General features: G+C 40.3%; 1 protein-coding gene across 6 annotated transcripts in view; it reads right to left on the bottom strand.

Moving 5' to 3' along the window:
• Window positions 1–3,560: 3,560 nt before the first annotated feature.
• The window catches only part of LOC148402570 (vitamin D3 receptor A), a 44,828-nt gene continuing 24,655 nt past the window's right edge, over window positions 3,561–23,733 (bottom strand). For 4 of the 6 annotated variants that reach the window (XM_088361915.1, XM_088361886.1, XM_088361896.1 and 1 more), the window contains 6 exons: window positions 19,332–19,516; window positions 18,549–18,648; window positions 17,668–17,845; window positions 16,006–16,157; window positions 15,365–15,481; window positions 5,719–14,530 (listed from right to left, as the gene is read on the bottom strand). In XM_088361915.1, coding sequence (XP_088218041.1) covers window positions 14,277–14,530; window positions 15,365–15,481; window positions 16,006–16,157; window positions 17,668–17,845; window positions 18,549–18,648; window positions 19,332–19,516 — 986 coding nt within the window. In that variant the 3' untranslated portion in view covers window positions 5,719–14,276. Of the gene's footprint in view, window positions 4,002–4,117; window positions 5,541–5,718; window positions 14,531–15,364; window positions 15,482–16,005; window positions 16,158–17,667; window positions 17,846–18,548; window positions 18,649–19,331; window positions 19,517–23,733 lie in introns of those variants that run through there. The other 2 variants (XM_088361923.1, XM_088361933.1) reach the window with 2 other exon arrangements.

Below are 23,733 nucleotides of genomic sequence, written 5' to 3'. Positions count from 1 at the left end.
AAGCGAGAACAGCACCCACAAGAGGAACTCACCCATCCCAGAAAAGACATTCCTATTTTTACGCAGGCAGTCGATGATCCCCACAGGGAAAGCACCCGTTGTGGGCACGCTCACTTTTTACCGCAAGATGTGTTGTCCTTGCAGAGAACCGAAAATAAACGTTTGGAAAGCCACAAGGATAAATATGACTGTTTTGTATGGAAAAGCTCACAATTGTGCTCTCGCGTGCTTCTTGAGGGAAAAAAGGAGCGAGAGAGACCGAATGCTGAAGACATGGATCCCAAACAGGAAGGAAAAAAGTCTGAAGAATGTAATTAAGGGAATAAAAACTAAATGAGAGACCAAATGGGTAGATTCATGTCCATTATATCGACAACATTGGGAGTATGTATATGTAGCTGTATAGTATATACAGTGCTGGAAAACAAATGAGATCACTGCAAGTTTAAATAAACAAACGTTTGTTGTGGTTGTGCTTGTTTCACAAATTAATCTGTTCTTGACATTTACACAAAATGAAGACTTCAATTTCTTGGCATGGTATTAGTTGGCATAAATTGTATCTGGCCCCAGAAGATTACTTTTGATATCATTGGCATTTTACCATCAGTCAATTCCAGAAAATAAATAAAAACACTAAAAGTAGAACTTCCTGGAGCGTACTTATGGCTTCCTGTTTATATGATCTCTGAGCTGCTTGGTCTCCAGTGTGTCTTGACAGAGAATAAACATCAACACAAACTTTGTGACTGGCCAGATGACGCTCAAGAGAGTTAGCTCAGATTTATTTTATGTTGTTTTTGTTTTGTGACAATGGTTTTGTGAGATTAGGTTTGTGTCAGCTATGTTCACCAGTCGTCACCTAATCCGAGACAATTATTTCTTTGATAGTTTGCAAATAAAAACATAGAAACACACAAATAGGAATGTCACCAACTGGTTTGAGATAGTGAGAGCGCTTGAAGTTCTGTATCAAAGTCCCAAAAAAGATTTGACTATGGTATGAATCGTCCATCCTGAACCCTCTCCACAAACCACTGTAACAATGCCAGACAAGTTCAACTGCAGCCAGAGGAATGCAGAGTCACAACACAGAACATAAATCCATACAAGTGAGGCAGAGCTTTTAAAAAATAAAAAAATAAAACAGATTAACTCATTCACTGCCATTGATGAAAAAATACGTCAAACATCACTTTGTACTGGGCTGAAAAGAAAGAAAACAAATATAGCAAAAATGACATATTTACAGATTAGCTAACAGCATATATATATATATATATATATATATATATATATATATATATATATATATATATATATATATATATATATATATATATATATATATATATATATATATATATATATAAAAAGAGATGGTTTTGTTTTGCGGACACCCTGAAATATGCCCACCCAAGAAAAATATCCTAGCTCCGCCAGTGGTCACACACAAAATAACATCTGTTGTCTTCTTTATATCGCTTCAAAATATCAGAAATTCTTTTATGCCCTGTTGATTGGATGCAATTGGAGAAGATGCAAACTCAAGCAGGCCTGATCTGAGATTTAAACCTCGAATCTCAGAAGTGTGAGGCAGAACTACTAACCACTATTCCACTACATTTCCTAGTGCCTGCAAATTCCTCTAATTCCTCCATCCGTTTTTCCTCACTAACACCTAGGACATTTTTGGAACCTTCTTTGTCTTCTTTTAAACAATTAAAAAAAAAGTGGCTATTTAAATCCCCACTAAGTTTATTTGGCCTTTTGCTCTCGTGTCATTTTTATGCAAACCAATTGGCAAGTCTTTTTGGTTTCATTGTTGTTTGAAGATGTGGGAGTCAGCTCGCGAGGCGGAGGCAGCCGAGGAGTGTCTGGGGTTTACTCTCAGTCCCTTGCGGTAATATTTAATAACAAACATTAAAAATACCACAAAAATCCTTCACCGCATTCCCACGGTCCAATGTCCAGCGCACGCAAACATGCGTGCACACCACCCATACATGGCCTCTGGACGCATATCGACTAAACGCCTGTGTGTAAATACACTAATTCATACAGTGCTGTAGGGTACAAACATTTGACGGCAACCTGAAAACAGAGAGGTGACAGAGGGAGACCCCACAAAATGAGGAAACGGTCATCACAAGTTTGGACCAACACATTAGGTTAAAAGGATCCTCATTCCTGACTGATGGCAATTTAAGTCCTGTGTGCAATAGCGTGCGTGTGTGTGAATGCATTCGTCATGTCGCCAGTGGCTTTCTGACCTCGTCTGGAGGTTTGGTGATCGCAGCCATAGATTCCTTTCCATCCCTCCCTCCCTCCCCTCTGTGTTTCACATGTGCGTCAGCAATGATACCGCAATCCCCCTTCTCCCCCTCCTTTTGTCCCATGATCCTCCCCTCTGCTTTTTTAACCCCACCCCCGCTCCACGAACTCGCCTGCATGCGTGCGGTTGCTTTGAGTTGCACTTAATTTACAGCGCCTGTTTTGTAAACAGACAGCCTTTATTTTCTGTGTCATTTTGTGTCAACAGCACACGTGGTGAAATGTGAGGATGGTTTCAACCGAGCCATTATGTACAAGGCAATGTTGCCCAGTCTTCATTGAGCTGAGGCACAAATATCTCGCCGCACATCACCAACAAAAAGTGTCACAAAAAGTGTTTCATATGTTTAGAATGAAATAAAGAGCACAAAGTATGATTCTGTAATAATGTTCCACCCATTTAAGTGCTTCCTGTTACAGCTCTAATGAGCCATTTTTGTGGGGTTGTGTGTAAAACAGGCAATTGTTACCATGTGAAAATAGAGGACACGCATGTGTGCTGCGTGCTACAGTAAGTGTAGGCTAGGTGGTGTACATTGTACAGGGTGCTAAACTTCTAATTTCCACCGCGTCTAATGGAGTCACATTACTCACATAAATTGAATTCTAAAGTTTTGATTCTAGATTGTCGGGTTAGAACCCAAAAGTGGGCCACAGGCATATGCAGTGAACTAATTACCTGAACTGCGTAGAATACTTAGCTTTGCGATAAAGTTTGGCACTTTCTGTTGTGAGTGTGAATTTGGGTTATGTGGCCGTCGTGGGGGGCCATATTCTTACAAGAGGAAAAAGGTGCACAGTTGCACATGTACCACCTGGCTGACAATAAGGTCTTTTCATTCTTGTGCTATATTTTTTTGCATGCAATTCAATGATTGTCACGTGTCTCAGAAAAACTCCATGCCCCATGATTTGAAGCCAGCCTCAGAATTCAATTTATCGTTTGTGCACTCATTCCCTGGTTAGGCGCAAGCGGGTGTGTCCGAAGGCGGTATGGGAGAATATACTTGAGACGAAAATATGCACAAGATCAGACGTGTTAAAAAGGACCTGCGCAAAAAGGCAGACTATAGCCCAAGGAGCAGAACTCAATTGTGAACCAATAAATCAGTTGTAAGACAGTCAAATAATAATTGTCATCAACAAGTCATCATTTTGACAGGCATGTGTCAGAAATGTTGATCGTGTATTTGGTACATTTGGTACGCCCATGTTCCATATTAAGTCTCCAAAAGGAATATGTTGGGTGGGATACTTTGCTAAAGCAACGATCAGCTTGCAGCTATCAGAAGACTAAATTCAGAAAGCAAGTGATTGGTCATTACCTGAGCAGCTATGATGTCATTTTAATTTTCAGTTGACAGCAAGAGGCAAAAGGATATAAACAAGTGGATTTTGCTGCTCTATTCATATTACACCAACGCAATATTAATCACAATGCCGTGGTTACACTCGTGGGGGCACATACAACATATTATTGAAAAGAAAATGTTGGTATTGACTTCCCCTTTAATAAAGTGTTTTTATGAGTACAAGACATTTGATTCAAAACACTAACCTAATGGCAGACACAACAAACCTGTACTACATTTGCACTTTGGGTTTGATGGCCACAGCATTTAATTGGGAATCGAGTTACCTCGAATCTCAGTGGCAGTTCTTCACCACTGCAAATGACAACCACAAAAAACAATCAAATTGTGACATGAATTTCTTTCTGACAGTCGCATCACAATTTATCTCTGAATGTTTCATACAACTCAGCTATTGCTTCTGTTTGGTCAAGACATTTAGTGCACAACATAGTGTTTTAAAAATGACAGGGATTATTTTATTTCGATGAGATTCATCATGTCTAGGGAATGAATATAAACAGATTCTTTTCTTCAGACAAAAGAATCTGTTTATATAGGGATTGTTTTAATTTCCAGTATTGCAGCATAGTCTGCCCCCCAACACCCTGATTTGTTACAGTGTTACGACATCCCGTAACATTCCAGTAAAAGTGAATGCGTCACAGTGAGCTGGATGTGACTGTGTGTGTTTTCACGTCTGTGCTTGCCTCCAGTGCATTTCCTAACAATTATGCAGGAATGTGTGAGAGAACACTTGAAATGACTCTTTCTATCTCAAGCAGGACTCTAATAGCTTCTCTTTTTTAAGAGCTGTGAAAGCCAGCGAGATCCTATAATAGCCAGCACTCAATCTACATAGTTTAGCAAGCAAGTGGCTTGTTATGGCACACAACTGAAACCACAGGAGAAAAAAATTCTAGTTTCTATGTCTGACGAAAATAGAGATGACTGTTTTGGGTATCCTTCCCAATAAGGGTTGGGCATACCCGTGTGCTCAAGGGACACTGGGCCAAGTGGTATTTTAAGAAATTGCTAAAATGTGTATGTAACAATTGAACATAAATGTTTGGATTAAATTATGATTAATAATCGATTAGTTTTTAAAATATGTAGTCAAAATGTAGCATTCAGTACTTTACTTTTTGTTTTATATTAGTATTATTGGTGGATATGTGCACTGGTCTGAAATTGATTAATTTGTTTATTTGTAGCCTACATGTGCTGGCAGATTTTAGATCAGCCCAATGTGTTGCTCTTAGCTATTTTTGGGTGTTTTCAGCTGTGTGTCTTGTCGTTGTCCTGTTGGAAGACAAATAACTTGCCACAAAGTCCAAACTTTCTTCCTCTCTGCAGCATATTTCTACCCAGATTGCCTTGATAGACTTGAATCAAATTTACTCTAGGACCTGAGCACCCTCTGCTGGTTAAAGCTTTCTACCTGCATCATTAAATAATAAATGATGAATATCCATAATTTTAAGAATTTGAGGTAATTTTCTTCCTGTTATTTTTTTTGAATCTGAAATTTTGTTTAACTAGGTTTTCTTCTAAACATACACAAATTTGTTGTCTCATTGACAAATCTCATTTGTGAGCAGTTGTTTTTTGTGATTATGCAGTACAGAATAGAAATAATTGAAAGGTAATAGATGCTTTTTGAATAGTATATGTTGAGCACTGTAAACCTTTTTATCAAATTATGTTAGTGATTCATGTGGTGGACTAGTAAGATAACATATGAAATTTAAACTGACATTCTTCACGTATCGTAAAACATAAATGGGAAACCTGTGGACATTCAAACTTCAAACTTCAAACTCCAAGCAGGAAGGCCTCAGCTGTGATCCAAACCTAACAGCACGGACGAGAACTGTGAGTCAGATGTGCTAATAAGCACAGCCCAAAACATCTGAGCCACAAATGTTTATAATATCGAATGCTAAAAATGTGTTGAACTCTTGCGTTACATCTCTTCCACAAACGATGATGCTTTGAAGACCGGTTTCAAAAAGGCCACAAGCAGAGTGGATGTTTTGCATCATTATGTACAGCTGCTTTATTTCTGATTTGCTCCAAATATTATCAGTATTTTTTACTAGATACAATGCATGTAATCAAAGTACAACGGATCAAATGCAGGGAGAAGAGCACAAAAAAGAAAGATAAACCGCGACACAGCCAGAGCAGTTGAGTTGTATGCATTAAAGGACTTCCCGTTGAGCCATCTACAATGATGGCATGGCAACTGTGTGATGACGACAAAAAACCCAGATGCAATGAGGTCTGGTTGGTTTTACTGCATGGTGGTACTGGTACTTATCTTGGGACGCAAGTGTATTACAACTGTACCGCTTGCAAAGACAAAGAAAAGTCCGCTGAGCTTATCACATGAACTTGGTCATTTTTGTCATGAAGTGAAATTGAGCAAATACTGTACAAATCAAAAGAGATAATTTATTAGAGTGTCTCCATTTTCATACAAAATCATTTGGGTTGTGTAATACTTAAATTCCGGTTACTGTTGGATATGACTACATTGGAGAAATGTCCTCCCCTGACAAAAGTGTTGCCGTGAAGCGCTACGACAGCGTCAACATCAGCACTACAAATACGGATCGTAAAAGCCCTGCTATCGTCCCAAAATAAGGCTGAAGGTTGTAGGCACACCAAGGTACAACTGAGCTGAGCAATTATGTGCATCGGTTCAAAAATCCTGATGTTAAAAATGGACATGGAGCATTTATACAGACATTAAGAAAACCATATACAAGTGCATCATTGGCAAAAAGACTGCTGGTGAGGGAGAAACAAGTGCACAGTGACGTGTGCGGCGTCCGTCTGGGAGTCTCTGCATTTGCCCCGTCCGTGGGCTTCGCTTAATAGGGTGCAAGCGAGCAAGAAAGCCATCCAGCAAGCACGTTACATTGAAAAGAGGTAGCGGAGAAACACAGCCGTCTGTCACAATTCAGCCACTCTCCACTCTTGAAAACAAGATGCAGCCTCTCCATCCACAAAATCGTTCAAAAGCTCACAGACTACCTCATATGACAAGTATGTAGTCTGAATCGGGTGCCAGATTTGTGGGGAACTTAAAAGTGGGGGATGACAGCAGTGCAACCCACGGGACATCTTCAGAAGTTTCCCATGAAATCCCATTGAAAATGTGAACGTATTCATCCAACGTGACTTTACAAAATACAATCGTGTGGAATAGGTTGATTTAAGAGCTGAAGGGGGGATTTGCAATTTTCTGTTTGTTAAAACTGTCTGTATGGCCTGACAGGATTTCATTCATTTACTAGAACATGCGTGAAATAATCCATTCACCCCTTATTGGACCCATATTGTGCCTCGAATGATACCACCACATCCCAGAAAAAAACAACAACCAATCAGAAGGCATGACTGACAAAGTGCAAACCCCAATGGCCTCAGCCACTTGGGCTTTCTAGCATGATGGAATACCCACGTCCAGGGGAAGGAAAAAAATGTGCCTCCTTCATTTGCCAACGACTGGCTATTAGTCTAACAAACAGAAGCAGAGTGAAGGGAACTCCGAGAGCTAATCAACCTGTACCACACAATTGTATGCTGTTAAACATCACACAGTGTGACAGTAGATTAAAAGAAACTGCTGTTGAAACAAAACAACATGTTTGGCTCAGTGGTATTCTACTGGGTGAATACTGTGTATTCAGAACATATCACTTTTTCCATTTGATGTTATAGTCTCACTTCAAAATGAAACACTGTAAATTATTCCCCCTTCACATATCATAACAATGTGTTTGTGTGTGTTTGATTTGTAAAAAACAAACATGTACTTAAGTATTCACAGCCTTTGCCACAAAGCCCAAAATTGAGCTTACGTTTCCACAGATCATCCTTGTGAGGTTACTCCAGTTTGATTGGAATCCTGTGGTTAATAAGGTTGATTGGACATGATTTGGGAAGGCACACACTATATAAGGTCCCACAGGTGACCAAGCATTAAGTCAAAGGTATTGCCTGTAAACCTCCAAGACAGGATTGTCCTGAGACACAAATCTGAGTAAGAGTACAAAAAATAATTCATCTTCCATTAATGGAAGAAGTTTGGAACCAGCAGGACTCTACCAAAAGCTGGCCACCTGTCTAAATTGTGCATTTGGGGGAGAAGGGCTTAGTCAGGGTCAGAGTTCCATTGGTCCTCTGTGAAGCAAGAACCTTCCAGAAGGACAACCATATCTGCAGCACTCCAATCAGGCCTGGTATGGTAGATGAAAACTAGTCCTTGGTGAAAGGCACATGGCAGCCAGAGTGGAGTTTCCCAAAAGGCACCTGAAGGGCTTTTAGATCATATGAAAGAAATTCTCTAGTCCGCTGAGGAAAAATAAAATAATAACAATAATAAGTCATGATTGAGGGGAAGATGAATGCAGCAATGTACAGAGACATCCTGGATGAAAACCTAAATAACTCAGACTGGGTTGGAGGTTTACGTTCAAACAGGACAACAATCTTAACTCATTCACTGCCATAGACGCCAAATATCCATTTTAACTGCGCTGGCAGTGATTGAGTTGAGCACACCACTCAGACAACATAAGACAAATCTGTGAATGCCCTTGAATGGCCGAGCCAGACCACAGACTTGAATGTCAAACATCTCCTGAGAGATCTGAAGATGGCTGTGCATCTAAACTGATGGAGATCGAGAGGTGCTACACAGGATAATGGGCCGAAACGGTGCCAAGCTTCTTGTATCATATTCAAGAAGATTTCATGCTGTGATTACTGCCAAAGGTGCACCAACAAAATATTGGGCAAAGGCTGTGAATATATTAATACATTTGCAAAAATAAAAACACACACACACATTGCCATTAAGTGATTTTTGAGGAAACATTCGAGTGAATTTAATTCACTTTTAGTATGTGTCTGTGACATAAAATGAGGAACAAGTTGAAACGCTGTGAATAATTTCCAGATGCTCTGTATGGCGGAGAGAGGACGAGCCACTACAATGAACACTTTGAATTACCTCGTGAATTTCTACACCGAGAGATCAGATTGGCTGACGGTAGCAGACTTCTCTTAATAGCTGATAGAATGCAAGAAGAGTGTGTGAGGTTTGAAAGCTATTGTGTTGTTCACTGCTCACCTATGAGAGCTTCCTGCAAGCTGAGAGAGAGCAGCAAACAAAGTTTTGAAAGAAAAGCAGGCAGTTTGCTGAGGTTGGATTAAAGCTGATGCGCATCGGCTCGGAGTGGCGACAACTAAAGAAAACACCAACGATTAAAAAAAATATATATACTATTCTATTTCTGTGATCTAAACTGGGATCCCAATGTCTTGATGAAATGTTTGGAGAACAAGAGCGATACAAGAAGAGCAAAGCAGACAGAGAGACGCGTGATGTTTGGACGATGGGCTCAGATGGGTTGATGAGGAACCCCTTTGGTGGGCTGGCCTACTTTACTTCTCGTGTTGACTTTGTACACGCCTATTACGACAACACTGAATTGGCAAAATAATCCTATGGGCAGTCACAGAATTATGAGAATTGTTATTACAAGAACAAGTATTTCATTTGAGAAATCACAGTTTGTTTGTTTTTTTACATACTTGTGCCTGCATATATTTAAAACCACATCAATAGTGTCGACACTGAGCATGAACGCGTTTCCAAAAATGTTTGATGGTGAGCATAATTAATATTGAGAGGCTGTTGGTATCGGACCTTTCCTTGTCCTAATGAAAATCTTAACGTTCACTCATCAAAGTAACCGTAGCAATACTTATACTATATTCAATGTTATATATTTTTTAAATTATACGCAAATAAATTATTATGACTACGGAGATTCTCGCAGCATCACAACTTAATTCTTATGACACTATGGGTGAAATATTACAGCTTTGTGAAAATGCAATTTTAAATATTCATTATAACAACATGACTCATAAGTTTACAACTTTATTCTTGCTACTTTTCTCTTCACATTTTCTCCTGTGTAGCCTTAATATTACTTGGCAGTGCTTGTATTCACTTAGCACATTCGTTTGGAACATCCTTTTGACATGACGTTCACATTTGGGGCCAAAATGAGCATTTTCACTTTTCAAATCACCACCAGTTGCACTAAACTTGCATTTACTTTCAAATGTGTTTGCATTCCAATCTGATGCTGGTTTGACTCAATCGGTTTTAGTTCTGTTTTATTGAGACTGCTCTACATTATCTCCTTTTGACTAAAACGAATGTGAGCCACATCTGGGGAGACGACAAGGATTTGAAGCCATACTGGCTTTAAGGCTCCCTTTATGAAACAGCTGCGACAACTTCCCCAAGTCTTTCTTCCTCACTGCAGGGTAGCAGCCAGCCAGCTAATATAAACTTCTTCCAGTCTGAAGTGAATTGTAAAGTCAGGCCCACTTTGCACACTATGAATTGAGAATCCAGCCAACTAAAACAATTTGATGCGCTTGAACCAACCCGCCTAACATCAAGTGAACAATCTGAGTCTTCATTACCGCTAGGTGTGCGCTCGTATGAATCTTGACACGATAACGTCACTGACTTAACTGTAGATCTGTAAGCTTATATTGTGATATGTTGAGGTAAAAAAATATTATCCAGCATTTGAAGAAATCAAACAGGGAAAATAATGACTGTACACGACAAACATTTCAGTCAGTGTTAAATTAAAAAGGAGTTGAATATAAGCAACTGCATTCAGAATCGATGTGCTGAAGGGAGAGGTAGTATGTTTGGTTCATGCAGCGCTGAAGCTGAGCTGCAGACACCGGACAAAAGAGTGATGATCCGGAAATGAGCACAAAGCCAGAAAACCACAGAGGGAGTCAAAACCTCCAAACATTGGGATCCACCAAAAGAGTGTGTGCGATGAGCTGATGTTCGGTTCCCTACAAGGCTATTGATGTCAACAAGACATTACGGACATGACTGAGGTATCTGATTTTGATGGTGTATAGTGGCGGAGGTTGCTTTCACACTATTAGCTGGCTTTCTCTGGTCCCAAACAACTGGTTGGTTTGTAAACTCCTGGTTTGCTTACTCTTAACAGAGATAGGCAAATTGACTCAGAATAATTCCCAAAGTCAACAATGTTGGCAAGAATAGGTTGACACATACTGACAATCTGCTCAATTTCAAGCAGTTTGAGTCTTCTGGAGCTTGACAAGAAAAAAGAGCTCCCTTGATCCATGCGCGCTTTTTGTATTTTAATTCAATCAAGTTGTCACCGATATTGAAGAGGTAGACTTGTCTATTAACTTTCTTGGTAGCCTGATGCTTTAAATATTGCTGCAGATTATGGATTTTAAAAAAAAAACTTGTAAATTTTATTTTTCAGCCTGATGGAAGACCACAATGCCTGTGATAGGTCAGTCTTGGTACTTCATCAGTCGTCAGATTTAAAAAAAAAAAAAAAAGTGTAGAAATGTAAGAAATGGGGGGAAAAATCATTATATGGGACCAAAGAAAGCTAGTGTCAAAGAACCGCAAGTAAGGCTACGGAGGTGGAGCTGCTAACCTGGCTGGACTGGGCGGGAGGCTCAACAGATTAGATTCATCCAATCACCAAACACAGAAAAAGTTTGATGTTTCCGTGCCCGAACCCTTCAAGTTGAACCATCTCCCCCTCCGCCGATCTGCATTCCTTTTTGAAGAAGGTGATGTACTGTATGTCCAGTTTCTTAAACTCTACAACAAACATGTGTTTCATTTTTTCTTCCTATAAGGTAAATTCTGAGAGCTGCAAAGTGAGGCAGAAAAGTGAGCAAGGTATCACCATCACGCTTTGGGATCAGGAGGTGACAAGTCGTCATCAGTCACTGCATATCCCGCTGGCCCGAAGCGATCCTCCTTTCAAAATATCTGTACAAAGTCTCGTGGAGGTCCATCGAAAGGTTTAGCGGGGTGGGGTAAAGGGTCATTTGAGCATTGTTTGTTTTCACAGTTAAGCGAAAGTCCAACGGCAGATGTTCCCATCAGCACTTGGTGCACCAAAGAAGCAGAGCCGAGACGGCTGCTGGGTTAAAGCTGTGTTGAGTCATCAACTGCAGTAATATTGGCTCCTGCAGAAGATGAGGCGGTATGGTGGTTGGTTGTTGGAGAGGCACGCCGACGTCGGTTGCCATCGGCGTGTCACTTATATTGAGGCAGTGTGCCACTGAGGCAGGATTTTACTCCTTCCATTAAGGTTGTTGATATGGCGTTCAGGTTTGTACAGCTTCCAGTTGAAAAGCGCTTATTTCCCTACCTTAAAGGCAAGGAATACGGTTGCTCAGTTAGAACCGAGTGAGCGTGGAAAGGGCTCTAGCAGACCTCCACTAATCCATGAAATCAAAAGTCCTAAACCAGCAAGCCAAGCGCAAGCTAGAGAATGTGGATTAGCGCAAACAGAGAAAGCACTTTCATCCAAATCATAATCGTACTTTAACGGTGTCAAAAGCTTATCCATTGACTTTGGATGGACGGAGAGGACACCTTGTGGTGACCACGCACTGATTTGAGCATGGTTCTATTTATGCATAGGAATGTTAAGTGACGAGAGGTTGAGACATTCTGCGAATGATACTAGATTGCAAAAATTTGGTTAAAGTGCCCCAAAATACAACACTTTTAGTTTTGTTTCCTTTCACAAGCCAGACGCGCTCACCAGAAGGGTCGACTCCATCCACCGACTTGAATAATACAACACAAGGCTCCATAACTCCTAATTGCATATCATGCTTGTAATGCCAGAGCCTCTTGAACTCTTTTAGTGTTTTGTCAACATTACATTCGAAATATGTACAGACCAGACTGCGCAAGTGGTATTTACAAGGTTTGTCCACAAGGGGGCGCTCAAGGCCTGCTGAGGGGCTGTCAAGTGACCTGTAGTAGCAGTAAAAAAATTTCCCTCGCTATGCACTGAAAGCATCACCACATTTAAAACGCTCATGTCTTTTTCTATATTGCTACCTTGAGTATTTGTCCTGAATCAAATTAATTGACATCTAACCTCAGGTGTGGGTCCATCATTCATCGATCCAATTGATTTAGAGCCTTCAATAAGTGTTATCTGGTACAATTAGAAATCACAGTGACGCAGAGAGCTTTGAAAACGTTGTCTTCTGATTGTAAGCTTACGCCTGACACACATCAACCCCATGTACACACTATCAGACAGAACTTATCCCTGAGGTAACAGCGAGCAACTTTCTGCTGCTGTCTTAGCAGCCCAACTAAAATGTGGTGGACAGCTGCTATCCACCACATTGTGCCGTCATCATTGTCAGTCTACAAACTTCACAGGTCCAAAAAAACAAAGAAAAACGGGAGAAGCCCAGGCTTCAGCCAGGGCCGAACTGACACCCCCTTGTGGTCTAGCAATATTTTTTTTATACTGTACACACATCAACATAGAAGGACTGCTCAGACTGCATCCCTACTGTCAAAGAGAACCGAAGGCACACTGAGAAGGGGCCTTCAAATTCCATACAGCAGGCTTTCCCAAACTAAGAGCCGCGGTTCACTTTTGTTTAGATTGATAATCAAACTATTTCTTTATAATTCACACGTTTCTTCCATGTTCTTTATATATTAGTTTGTACAGCAATGTGTGGATTAAGTTTAGAGACTTTGGGTCCCTCAGAGGAACCTAGCTGACAAAGTTTGGGAAACCTAATGCTTTACATTACACATTACCATCATGCTTCTTCCGAAGCACCAAGCCGTCTTAAATACATAGATATATATTTGTGTTAATCTATATAGTTCAGCTTACACATTTCATTTATATAGCGTTATACATATACGTACATTCCTGCGTAATTCCCTTTTGAATGGACAGCAAGGAATTCCAACCGTAGATGGGCTCTCTCTTGGTAGCCAACCCCTTTTTTTTTTTGGGCTCCATCCCCGTCACTCCTGACAGGCTTTTTTTTTCTCTTCTGGCCACTGATACTCAGAGCTTGCTTGTAAGCAGCAAATATTCTTATAAGATTGCCGCTGTTTGGGTGCCTTGGCTTGTGGCATCAGCGTCGATAGATACAACCAGTGTATTCCTCTCCAATTGGCTATGTGAACAGCAAGCAGTGTGGTGGAGACAAGGGTGGCCTGATCCATTGATCCATCCATCCATCCATCCATCCATCCATCCATCCATCCATCCATCCATCCATCCATCCATCCATCCATCCATCCATCCATCCATCCATCCATCCATCCATCCATCCATCCATCCATCCATCCATCCATCCATCCATCCATCCATCCATCCATCCATCCATCCATCCATCCATCCATCCATCCATCCCATTCAATTGCCAAATGTTACGAGGAACTGTGGAGCTGAAGGGTGTTCAAATGTCAAAATGTAATCTGATTATCCAAGTGCTGCGGGTATCCAATACATCCGTGAATTCTGATCTTGATGCATTCCAGATTTCTTGCCAGCCAAAATCGAGATAAAGAGTGAGGCGCATGATGATGAATCTATCCATGTCATTTGCCTCCAAAGGCAGATTTTTTTTTTTCCAGCGGTGGGAGTGATAGGCCATGGGTGGGGGATAAAGGCGTGCGTTTGTGCTTCTCTGCTATGACACCTCACTGCCAAAAACTTCCAGCACAAGCGGGGTGAGCTGCATGCTGTGCTCAGGCTGGAAGGACAGCGAGCGGTACTGCTTGGAGTGTTCCTCGTTCAGGCTGCGCAGGTCGGCCAGCTTCTGGATCATCTTGGCATAGAGAAGGCGCCCGCCGGGGTGGTTGACTCGGATGTAAGCCTGAAGAGTCTCCGACATGTGGTCCTGGAGCTGCTCGATGCGGCCGTGGTCCTGCACCCCGGGACGATCTGCCATCAGGGAGGAGGTTGAGGAGCAGATGTGAAGCACAAGTTTGGATGGCAGAGGCGGTGGGATGGGAGGTGGAGGACGAATAAGGAACATAACTTACATCTTTCTAAATTTAGGATTAAGTTACACTTCCCATATGCATGTCATGCATGTATGTCTCTTTAGCCACAAGTCCAGCAAAAAAAGGAATCAAGATTTCCTCTGCAGCCAAGTGGTGAACTCCATTTTCCCTCGATGGACTCTTTGCCCATAGCACCGTGACGCCAATATGATTTACCATTTTCCAGCTTTGCTCAATATGATAACCGCGCATTTAGTTTCAAATGAACAGCATGGTATGAGTCTTATACAAGAAAAGGCATCTATGTCAAAGCCCTCTAATTTGGTGCTCAGTGTTTTGCAGTAGGACTTGATGGTTTGTTTGGGCTGGTGCTGTAAACACTTTTTCAATGCAGGAGATTAAAGAGCCCATTGCTTAAATACTATTGATTATGATCTTGTTTGTACACTGGAATCTGATTTATACACAAGTACTCACAATCATGAACATGCGTTTTACGGGCGACAAAAGACCAAGATTACAAACTTGTGTACAACCAAAGCCTTTGTGATGTTGTGCATCTTAACTAATAAAGGCGACAGAACATTTATAGTCCACATGGGGCAGCTTTAGGAAAAATATTGCGTAAACTGCAGCCTTCAAAACAGAACCTTGTGACAACCAAAATAAATTATTGTAGCTAAAGAGCCCATTTGTGGTCAAAGCAGAGTGGGGGGGTGTGGCCTTCAATAAGGTTATGTCGCAAGCAATATGATTCACAAAGACTTGGTACCTGGGGAGAGCAGGCAGATGGCCATGAGCAGGACATGTTCCTCCTCATGCAGACTGAGTTTCTTCAGGCCAACCTGGAACTTGATCAATGGTTCCAGCAGCTCCAGAGTGTGACCCGCTACACAGCATGACATTAACATTGGCGTTATTGCACTAACAAGGCTCCAAGCGAGAAAACACACTCAAGCCCAAACAAACACACAGTTAGCTGTTTGGAAAGTAACACCAATTTCATCATTTAACTCGAATGCATCTTGCTGCATCATCAACAAAAGTAATTAAGTCTGTTTCATTGAAAGCTCTCTGACACTTTGTTGATGCACTTGTCAAATCAAACCCAAAGCTAATATTGTATTTTACTTTTCATTCATTGTATTGCATTTATTCCTGCCTTATTGCTTCCCTGCAAGTTTAAGAGGAAGTCATGGCAAAGTGTTATTCACAATAATGTCATCTCTGTGCCGCCATTTAAAATGTGTTTTTGTTCTAAATCTGTGTATTCACAAATGAAGAATGATAAAAGTTGATTTTAAGCCAAATGCAAAGACAGCTTTTGATTAGGACAGAGCCACAAAGCATGATGTCTCCACTCGCACTTCAATGATGCCATTAATGGTGTAGACAAGTTAAATGTAAACCAACCCTTTGTGACATCATTGATGCAGTATTTGAAGTCAGGTCCTCCACAGCTCCAGGACATGTCCTCCAGGCTGAAAGATTGATTGGAGCGCAGCATGATAATCTCAATGGCACTCGACTTCAGCAGGGCAATCTGGTCTTCTGCCGTCAGTTCTCTGAAATATGTAGTCAAATGCTCAGTAAGTACCATACTGTACTTCTGCCAAAGCTCAACCATTTGCAAAATCAAGCAGTGAATGAAATGTTGCCCTTTTGATCATCCATTATTTACCTTTTACTATCTACACGATATGAGAAAAAAAAAATCACAATCAGACATGCCTGAAGATGCCAAATGTGATTCCCCACAGAGCATACAAACAGCACGATCCATTCAAACCACATTGGATTCATATCAAATCTATGATAAACTCCTCCAAGTTTCTTCTCGGAAATTAGAAAGGACATCACAAGTCAAATTACAAACTCGCCCTGAGAAAAGCAGTTGATGTTTTGATGTCTTCAAGTAAAGTCAATATTGTTTTCCGCAGTGCTAACAGAAATATGAGTCAGCTTTCCCAAGTGCTGAATGAATAACCATTTCACCTCATCCCTACAACAGGGTTGGGTATTACCATTTTCCTATGAGGATTCATTTGGGTTTTCTAAATTATTCAAAACAACATAATTACAACTGAACAAATTTATATTATAAATTACAGCATTTTGTAGTTGGATGGTTTTGGCTTTTGTGACATACTACTACTACTACTATTCTGAGATTTAATAGAATTCCTCTGGTCCATGCACCACAAGTTCTCCATCCCTGCCCTAGAGAATTTTGTCAGCAAAATAAACCTCAGTTGAGTCTGAAAGTGTACTTTGGTGTTTAATTAATTGTTTGTAAAACAAGTGAGGCTCAAACATATCACAAATCTTATCCATAGTAGGGGCTGCAATAAAAGGCAGCCAATTTTGATTTTGGGACAACTGAAAGGCAAAAATAAATCATTCTCACTTTCATGCAAAACACAACTTTGTTTTTATTTAAAGCCTGTTTCCCTGTTCCTTGACCTATCTCGTTTTGGGACAAATTCACTCAAGGCTTTCATGATTCTTAAATATCATATATAAATTTGAATCTTTAGATATTACTCATCATATTGACAGTGTAAACTGCCAATGCTCTTCCAGTCCTAAAGCCTAGTTGCATCATCCTGCAGACTGACTGCATGACAAGTCACGTGTGTTCAGTCCCACCGCTCGATGTGCAGCAGGCCTTGAACCGCCAGTTAACATCCGCCAGTTAACACAAAACTGAATGAACTGCTTCCCAGCTGGTTGCAACCAAGTAGGGTACGCCATGCCCAAGCCAATTATCCATCCATCCATCCATCCAACCATTTTCTATACTGCTTGTCCCCACGGGGGTCGCGGGCATGCTGATTAATTAAGCTTAATTACTCAAGTTCAGTCTTCATAGTACTGTACATGACAAAAATGTAATTTGTTTTATTTTTCATCTTTCTTTTGGCGGTATAATGATAGATTGACTAATATACCCTTGACACATTACAACAAGGCCAGCAGCAGGAATGAACATGAGTATGAAATTGACTTGGTTCCATTGCCAAACAAATGGAGACCATCAGTGCAGAAAAAGGATTCAGGTTGAACAATTCGTACCTGAAGCCTGGGATCATTTTGGCAAACCCAATGACCTTCTGGATGCTGTAGGAGACTAGGTCAGCAAGATGAGGCAGCATGGAGAGCTTAGTGTCTTCCTCACTAGAGTCTGGACTGCTCGCGCCATCTTGGTACATCATTAACAGGTTGCTTAAGTTCATCTTGGTGTCCAGCGACTCTGCTCGAGACAAGACAGGATTAAGAGGCCAGGCAGAATAAGAACATGCTTAAAAGAAGGCGATTGTAACTAGAGAAACAGCAGAGAGCTAGTTAAACGTTAAATAAGGAAAATCACAAATTAGAACTGAGTGGTCTGCATACAAAAATTTACATGAAATGTGACACCTTACAAGACAGGGGAAAATAAATATACCAGGCAAATTCTAAGCATTATAAAATTTGAGTTTTGAAGCAGAAGACCAAAAAACAGTGTTGCAAAAAGGTACTTTGTTGGGGGGGTTTTCCTCACAGTTTGTCATGCGATCAAACCCAAAAAACAGGTGAGCTATGACATTCGCAAAGCTAAGCCCATGGGCAAAGTGATGCCAATTTCAACTGACAGCAGGTAGCAGTACAGGCAAAATGGGAGCCCCTTGAGATGGATTGAAAGCAGATGCATTTTTGCAAGGGGCAGCAAGCTATTTACAACATTTAACACAGGTCAATAACTTGTAAATAAAATAATATTATTATCCATCCAATCATTCATCTATTTTTTGAATCACTTATCCTCACAAGGATTACGGTTACCGTGCCGCCCGCTTATTATTATTACTACTACTACTACTACTATTATTATTATTATCATTATTAAACTATGTATTGACCAATAGCATAGATTAATGTAAAAAAAACTGTGCTTCTCTGAAGGAGGGACTTACCAGGTGAGTGATTGAACGAGTCGGAGGACGCATCGGACAGAGAGTGAAGGGAGGCGGCTCTGCTGGCACTGCGTGTTACCGGACCTTCACGCACTGGAGGCTACATGCAGATGCACATACACAAACAGATAAATTAGAAATCCCCCCTGTTAGCACATGAATTGAAACCTTTCTCACAGGAGATTTTTTCTGTAAAGAAGTGCAGTAGTGCTTTGAAAATGACGCAGCAGGTACAGATCGAATTGCATCAATTTTCCCATAGCAAAACACAGTGAAATTCTGTTCATTGAAGTTTCTAGCAAGAACTGAATAAAAAAAACAGCAAATTTTGGAGCCTTGGTAAAGACATTGGTGAAAATCATTGAGGAAAAAGTTGTAATTGCAAAACAACCTTGGGAGGAAGATGGCTGAAGACTATGCAAGAATAGAGCTATTTACTGATTTCATTCTCTCAAAGTGATTCATGCAAGTGTGACTCATGCTGACTTTGAAGGCCAGATGCTCGTTCTCTGTTCACCACAACATTCTTCGACCTCCTCAAGAGCATTTATCAATGTGACTAGCTAAGAGGGCCTTCCTATGGATGTGATGTTTTTATTTATTTACAAATATTGTGATTGCACCCTTTTCCTGAGTTCTCCTCCCAAACAAAACTCATAATTTAATTCTTTAAATATAGGACTTGTAATATATTAACAAAAATACATACTGTAGCTCATTTAGTAATGTCTGACATCAACTTGGTGGCTTTAGTAACAGAATAAAAGTCAGCAGTGGCCTCACCCTAAAGCGGGAGAAGTCTGAATAGGAGGCATCATAAGTCTTGTGGTGAGCCTCAACCAAAGACGAGATGATCTGGGCCTGCGCTTCGTTGAGCCGAGGCCTTGAAGCTTCCTTTGCGGCCTCCTCCTCCTTCCTTTTCAATATCATTTCCTTCTTCCTCTGGACTTCTTCATCGGTGAGGATGACTGCAAGGCAGGGAAAATAATAAGGAAGAATGACATTTTGAAATGTACTGTTGAGAGGGTGAAATTCCAAGGATATGAAAAATTTTCAATGAAAATCTCTAAACAATTTATTACATTTGTCGATTTTTTCAAAATGAATTAGTTGCCGACCAATTATTGCATCTCTACTGTTAGCTAATGTGTAGCATACAGTAGTGGTTCATCAATCGCAAGTTTCCACTGATCACCGTTCTTTAGAAAGCCCAACCTGCTGATCTTGATTTGTTCACCTACTAAAATGGCTGTAATCCCTAAATTAAAATTTTGCATTTCTGGTGGGGAAAAAAAAGTAAAGATGGAACTCACATCATTATCAAAATACTTTTTGAATTACAGAAAATTACAAAGAGAAAAAGAGCTAATAAGACTACAAAGGGGAAATGTACTAACTGGCAATTAATTGAATGTAGCTATATTAATATTTTAGATTGTTCTTTTCAAAAATATATAACCACACACACTGGAGAAGACACCAGGGAATTGGTTGGATTGGATGTTGAGCTTGTTTTCATTGTTTGAAGCATACATTTCTGCCAAGAAGGCGTGTCATGTTTGCTGTCTCTTTATATGGGTCATACTGCTGGTGTTTGATGTTTAAGTGCTTTTTGCCTTATTCATGCAACGAGAAGAGTGGCACAGCGTGTATGGTCGAATGGTCTAAACGGTGTTTATGGTTACTATTTTAGGTTGGACGAGATGAAGGGCTCTCTGGGGAAATTGCGAGCATTGCGTGTCATTTCCGTATGTCACACGTCGACATAATACTTTGGAAACATATGCACGACTCTCACCATTCATTAAAGATTGCAACATTTTGAAATGAAAGAAGAGTGCCTGATAGAGTGGCAATGGTGCACTAGAAGAAATTAAGTCCTAATATATTATTTGTTCTGTTGCAAATTTCTGTTACATCTTTCAATGGCAAGATCTTTTTTTTTTTTCAACATTTAGAAACATCCTTGAGGACATAGCCCAATGAAATATAAATTGCTGTTTTTAATTTTATTTTATTCATGGGGGGGACAAATATTGAAAGCTACTTGTCCATGTGTGACCACACAGAATTCTGATTATATCCAGATCTCTTCAATCAAGAGATCACATAAATGGAACAAGTTCAAAAATAGTTTAGTTTTGTGATCATGACTCAATAATAAGGAAGAGACTGGACAAAAATTGCAGTTCCAAAATGAAAACCACTGCAGCTCATAAAAAAGAACAAAGTCTCATCTTACTTTTGCAAGAAATGTCTAAATGAGTCCCAGGATTCCTGGGAGAATATTCTATAGACTGGCAGGACAAAATGTTGAACGTTATGGAAAATGTCTGTCTCGTTACAGCTCACTGATGTGGAACTTCAGGACTAGAACATCATGGTGGTGTTAGTGTGATGTTCTGTGTTGACTCACTGTAATTGACGCAATTCTGGTCTTTAGCCAAAAATCCAGATGGAGGCTGTATGGCCAACAGTTTGCCACCTCAAGATGAGCATTTCTCAACCAGGACAACAATCCAAAACATACCAGCAAGTCAACCAAAATGGAAGCTTTGGAATGGCCGAGTCAAAGTCCCGACTTGAATCAGATTGAAATGCTGTGGCACGACTTTACAAAGGCTATTCATGTTCAAAAAACCACCATTATTGCTGAATTTAAGGAGTGAGCAAAAATATCTCCACAGAGACATCAACGACTAATAGCCAGTTATTGAAGGGCTGAGTTCAACCAAACCAGTTATTTGGTTTGGGCGGCAAGTGCTTTTTCGCAGAAAGCCAGCAGCGGCTTGCTTCGAATTTGTTTTTCCCCTTAATAAATCAAATGATTTAAAAACTGCATTCTACATCTACTTTAGTTATCATTGTCTGATATGACCATTTGTTGATGATCTTAGACATTAAAGTGGGCAAACTATGCAAAAAAAAAAAGTCAAACTTTGAGAAGACGTCTAATACTCTGTACTGTAAAGTAACTAGTTGAAGTGATTGATTTTTCACAACAAAATCTGAGTGAAGTCAGTCCGACATGCACAAAGGTAAGGTAAACCTTTAACTCCAAGAGAAGCCTAACGGGAAGAAATAATAGTTGCAGTCTGTGAACAGCCTGATACCAAATAACCACCACTGCTCTGAACACAAAAATAAAACATGACTGTTTTCAACCATCAGATGTTTTAACATTTGTTTTTAATCTTTCCTAACGTGCTTTGTCAAGATGAGTAGGGAGCGGAGGTTGGCCCTTGGCTGGGAAAAGAGCTATTGGATGCCATTACCATGCGATTTGCAGCGCTTAAACTGACCTGAAATTAAATAAACAGTTATCGTTGGAACATTCGACACAACAGAAAGAGAAGGCAGACAATCCTGCAGGCCTCTGACCACAGCCTCCATATAAACAATGGTGGACAAAATACCCGGCTGCTTTTGATCATTTCTAGAAACGATTCCCTTTTTTTCCCCTGCACAAAATACATCTTAACTCTTTAAAAAAAAATAGGTAGGGAGAAAAAAATAATTTGAGAAAACAATTTTGATCTCTGTCATAAGAACAGCTGTATTTTCCCTGAACCAATGTCAACATTTGATGGCTCACAATCAAGCCTTTCTATTTACTGACAGGAATGCAAGAGATTTTCTTACGTGTAGGAAGGAAGCCATCATTCTCCTGTATTGTCGCTGCTCAATGCCAACAATGTACGTCACGCTTTTGTTCTAAGATCAATAATGACGTTTTTCTGTTTCTACATTTAAGTATAACATAAACACACACAATGGTTTTAGTACATAAGGTCTACCTTTTCACTTCTAACACACTTTATTGTTAATCCTAACTATAAAAACTGTGATCATACTTGTATAAATGTAGACTAATGTTTCTAGCGATATATCGTTATATAAAAAGACCTTGTTACCTTTTGGATGATGAACAGTTACTCAGAAAGCAAGTATGTATACAAATCCAAGTAAGTCAATTACGTGTGCTTTAAGGTTACTTGCTAGGCCCATACTACATCTCTCAAGCCCCTATCCCACTCAGTTATGTTTTTGAAGGCAGCAAATGTAGCATTCACATTAGAGTCCGTCAGCGTTCGTTCAAGGTCACAAATGTTTGCAAAACATGACAGAAGTCTGGCGACTGTCGAGAACGCAACAGTTGCTGCCTTCGGAAACACAATTGTTCGGCACTCTGTCGACAGCTCAGCCTAATAGTTTTTGTATGCGTCTTCAAAAAGATAAATATTCATAGTTTGACAAGGTACAAACTCACATGAAACCTACACTGATTAGTGCTTACTGTACCGTAGAAAACAAGTAAAAATAGCCAAACTGGCTCAATGGCTCTCGTAGTCGCTTCAGGGAGAAACGCACTGACCCCTGAATGCCTCTACCCATATTATCCTTTTGACTCTCTGCCATGGTGGCCGATTACCCCTGAAATGCTCAACTGTGTAGACAGACTGCCTGACTGCCAGACAGAGCACTACTGCCAAAACGGGGAAGGCCCAGAGCCATCAGAGCACAGCTTGCATAGAAACGAGGTGGCCTGACTATCAGCTAAAGACAAACTATCCGAATTGACAGATAGACAATTTTATCCTTGAGCTACATTTTTATTTGACTTGTAGTTTAATGAAAATCATGCGAGAATGCTGCCGTCTGTAAGCAACTCTGAGAATGCTTGACTGCTGATAGATGAAACTGTCAGGGTAAACTGAGCAAGCTTTACACAAAAAATACCGTATGTCTGTACCATTTTTTTTTTTTTTTTTTTTTAAACATGCAAGCGGCAAATAACTTTCGGCCTCTTTAGTGCTGTTCTCAAGAAGTTAAAACACATTTCTAAGATTGAACATGGCAACAATTGCAAATCGTGCTATTTTTACTAAATACTGGTCATTTTCTGTAAACAAGTCTGTTTGAAGTGGCTTTTGAATGGTTGCACTCTGGACTCTGAAACCACAGAAGCGACGTTACACAACCACATGATGTGGATGTCAAAAACAAAAACATTTAGAAGGCATCTGAAAGAATCTGGCCCACATATTTGTTTGGTTTTCATCTCTTTGACCCTGTCCTCATTAATTAGGCTTTGAGTGCCCGTCCAAATCCACCACCCCTTGCATTCTCATGCCAGCAGCACACACTAAAACCATTCCTGGTGGCACTGGTGAATAGGCACAGT

Source organism: Syngnathus floridae, chromosome 2, assembly GCF_059516105.1.
Source record: "Syngnathus floridae isolate MCC-2025c chromosome 2, RoL_Sflo_1.0, whole genome shotgun sequence".
NCBI classification, from domain to species: Eukaryota; Metazoa; Chordata; class Actinopteri; order Syngnathiformes; family Syngnathidae; genus Syngnathus; species Syngnathus floridae.
This window is presented reverse-complemented; position numbering and strand designations above follow the sequence as displayed.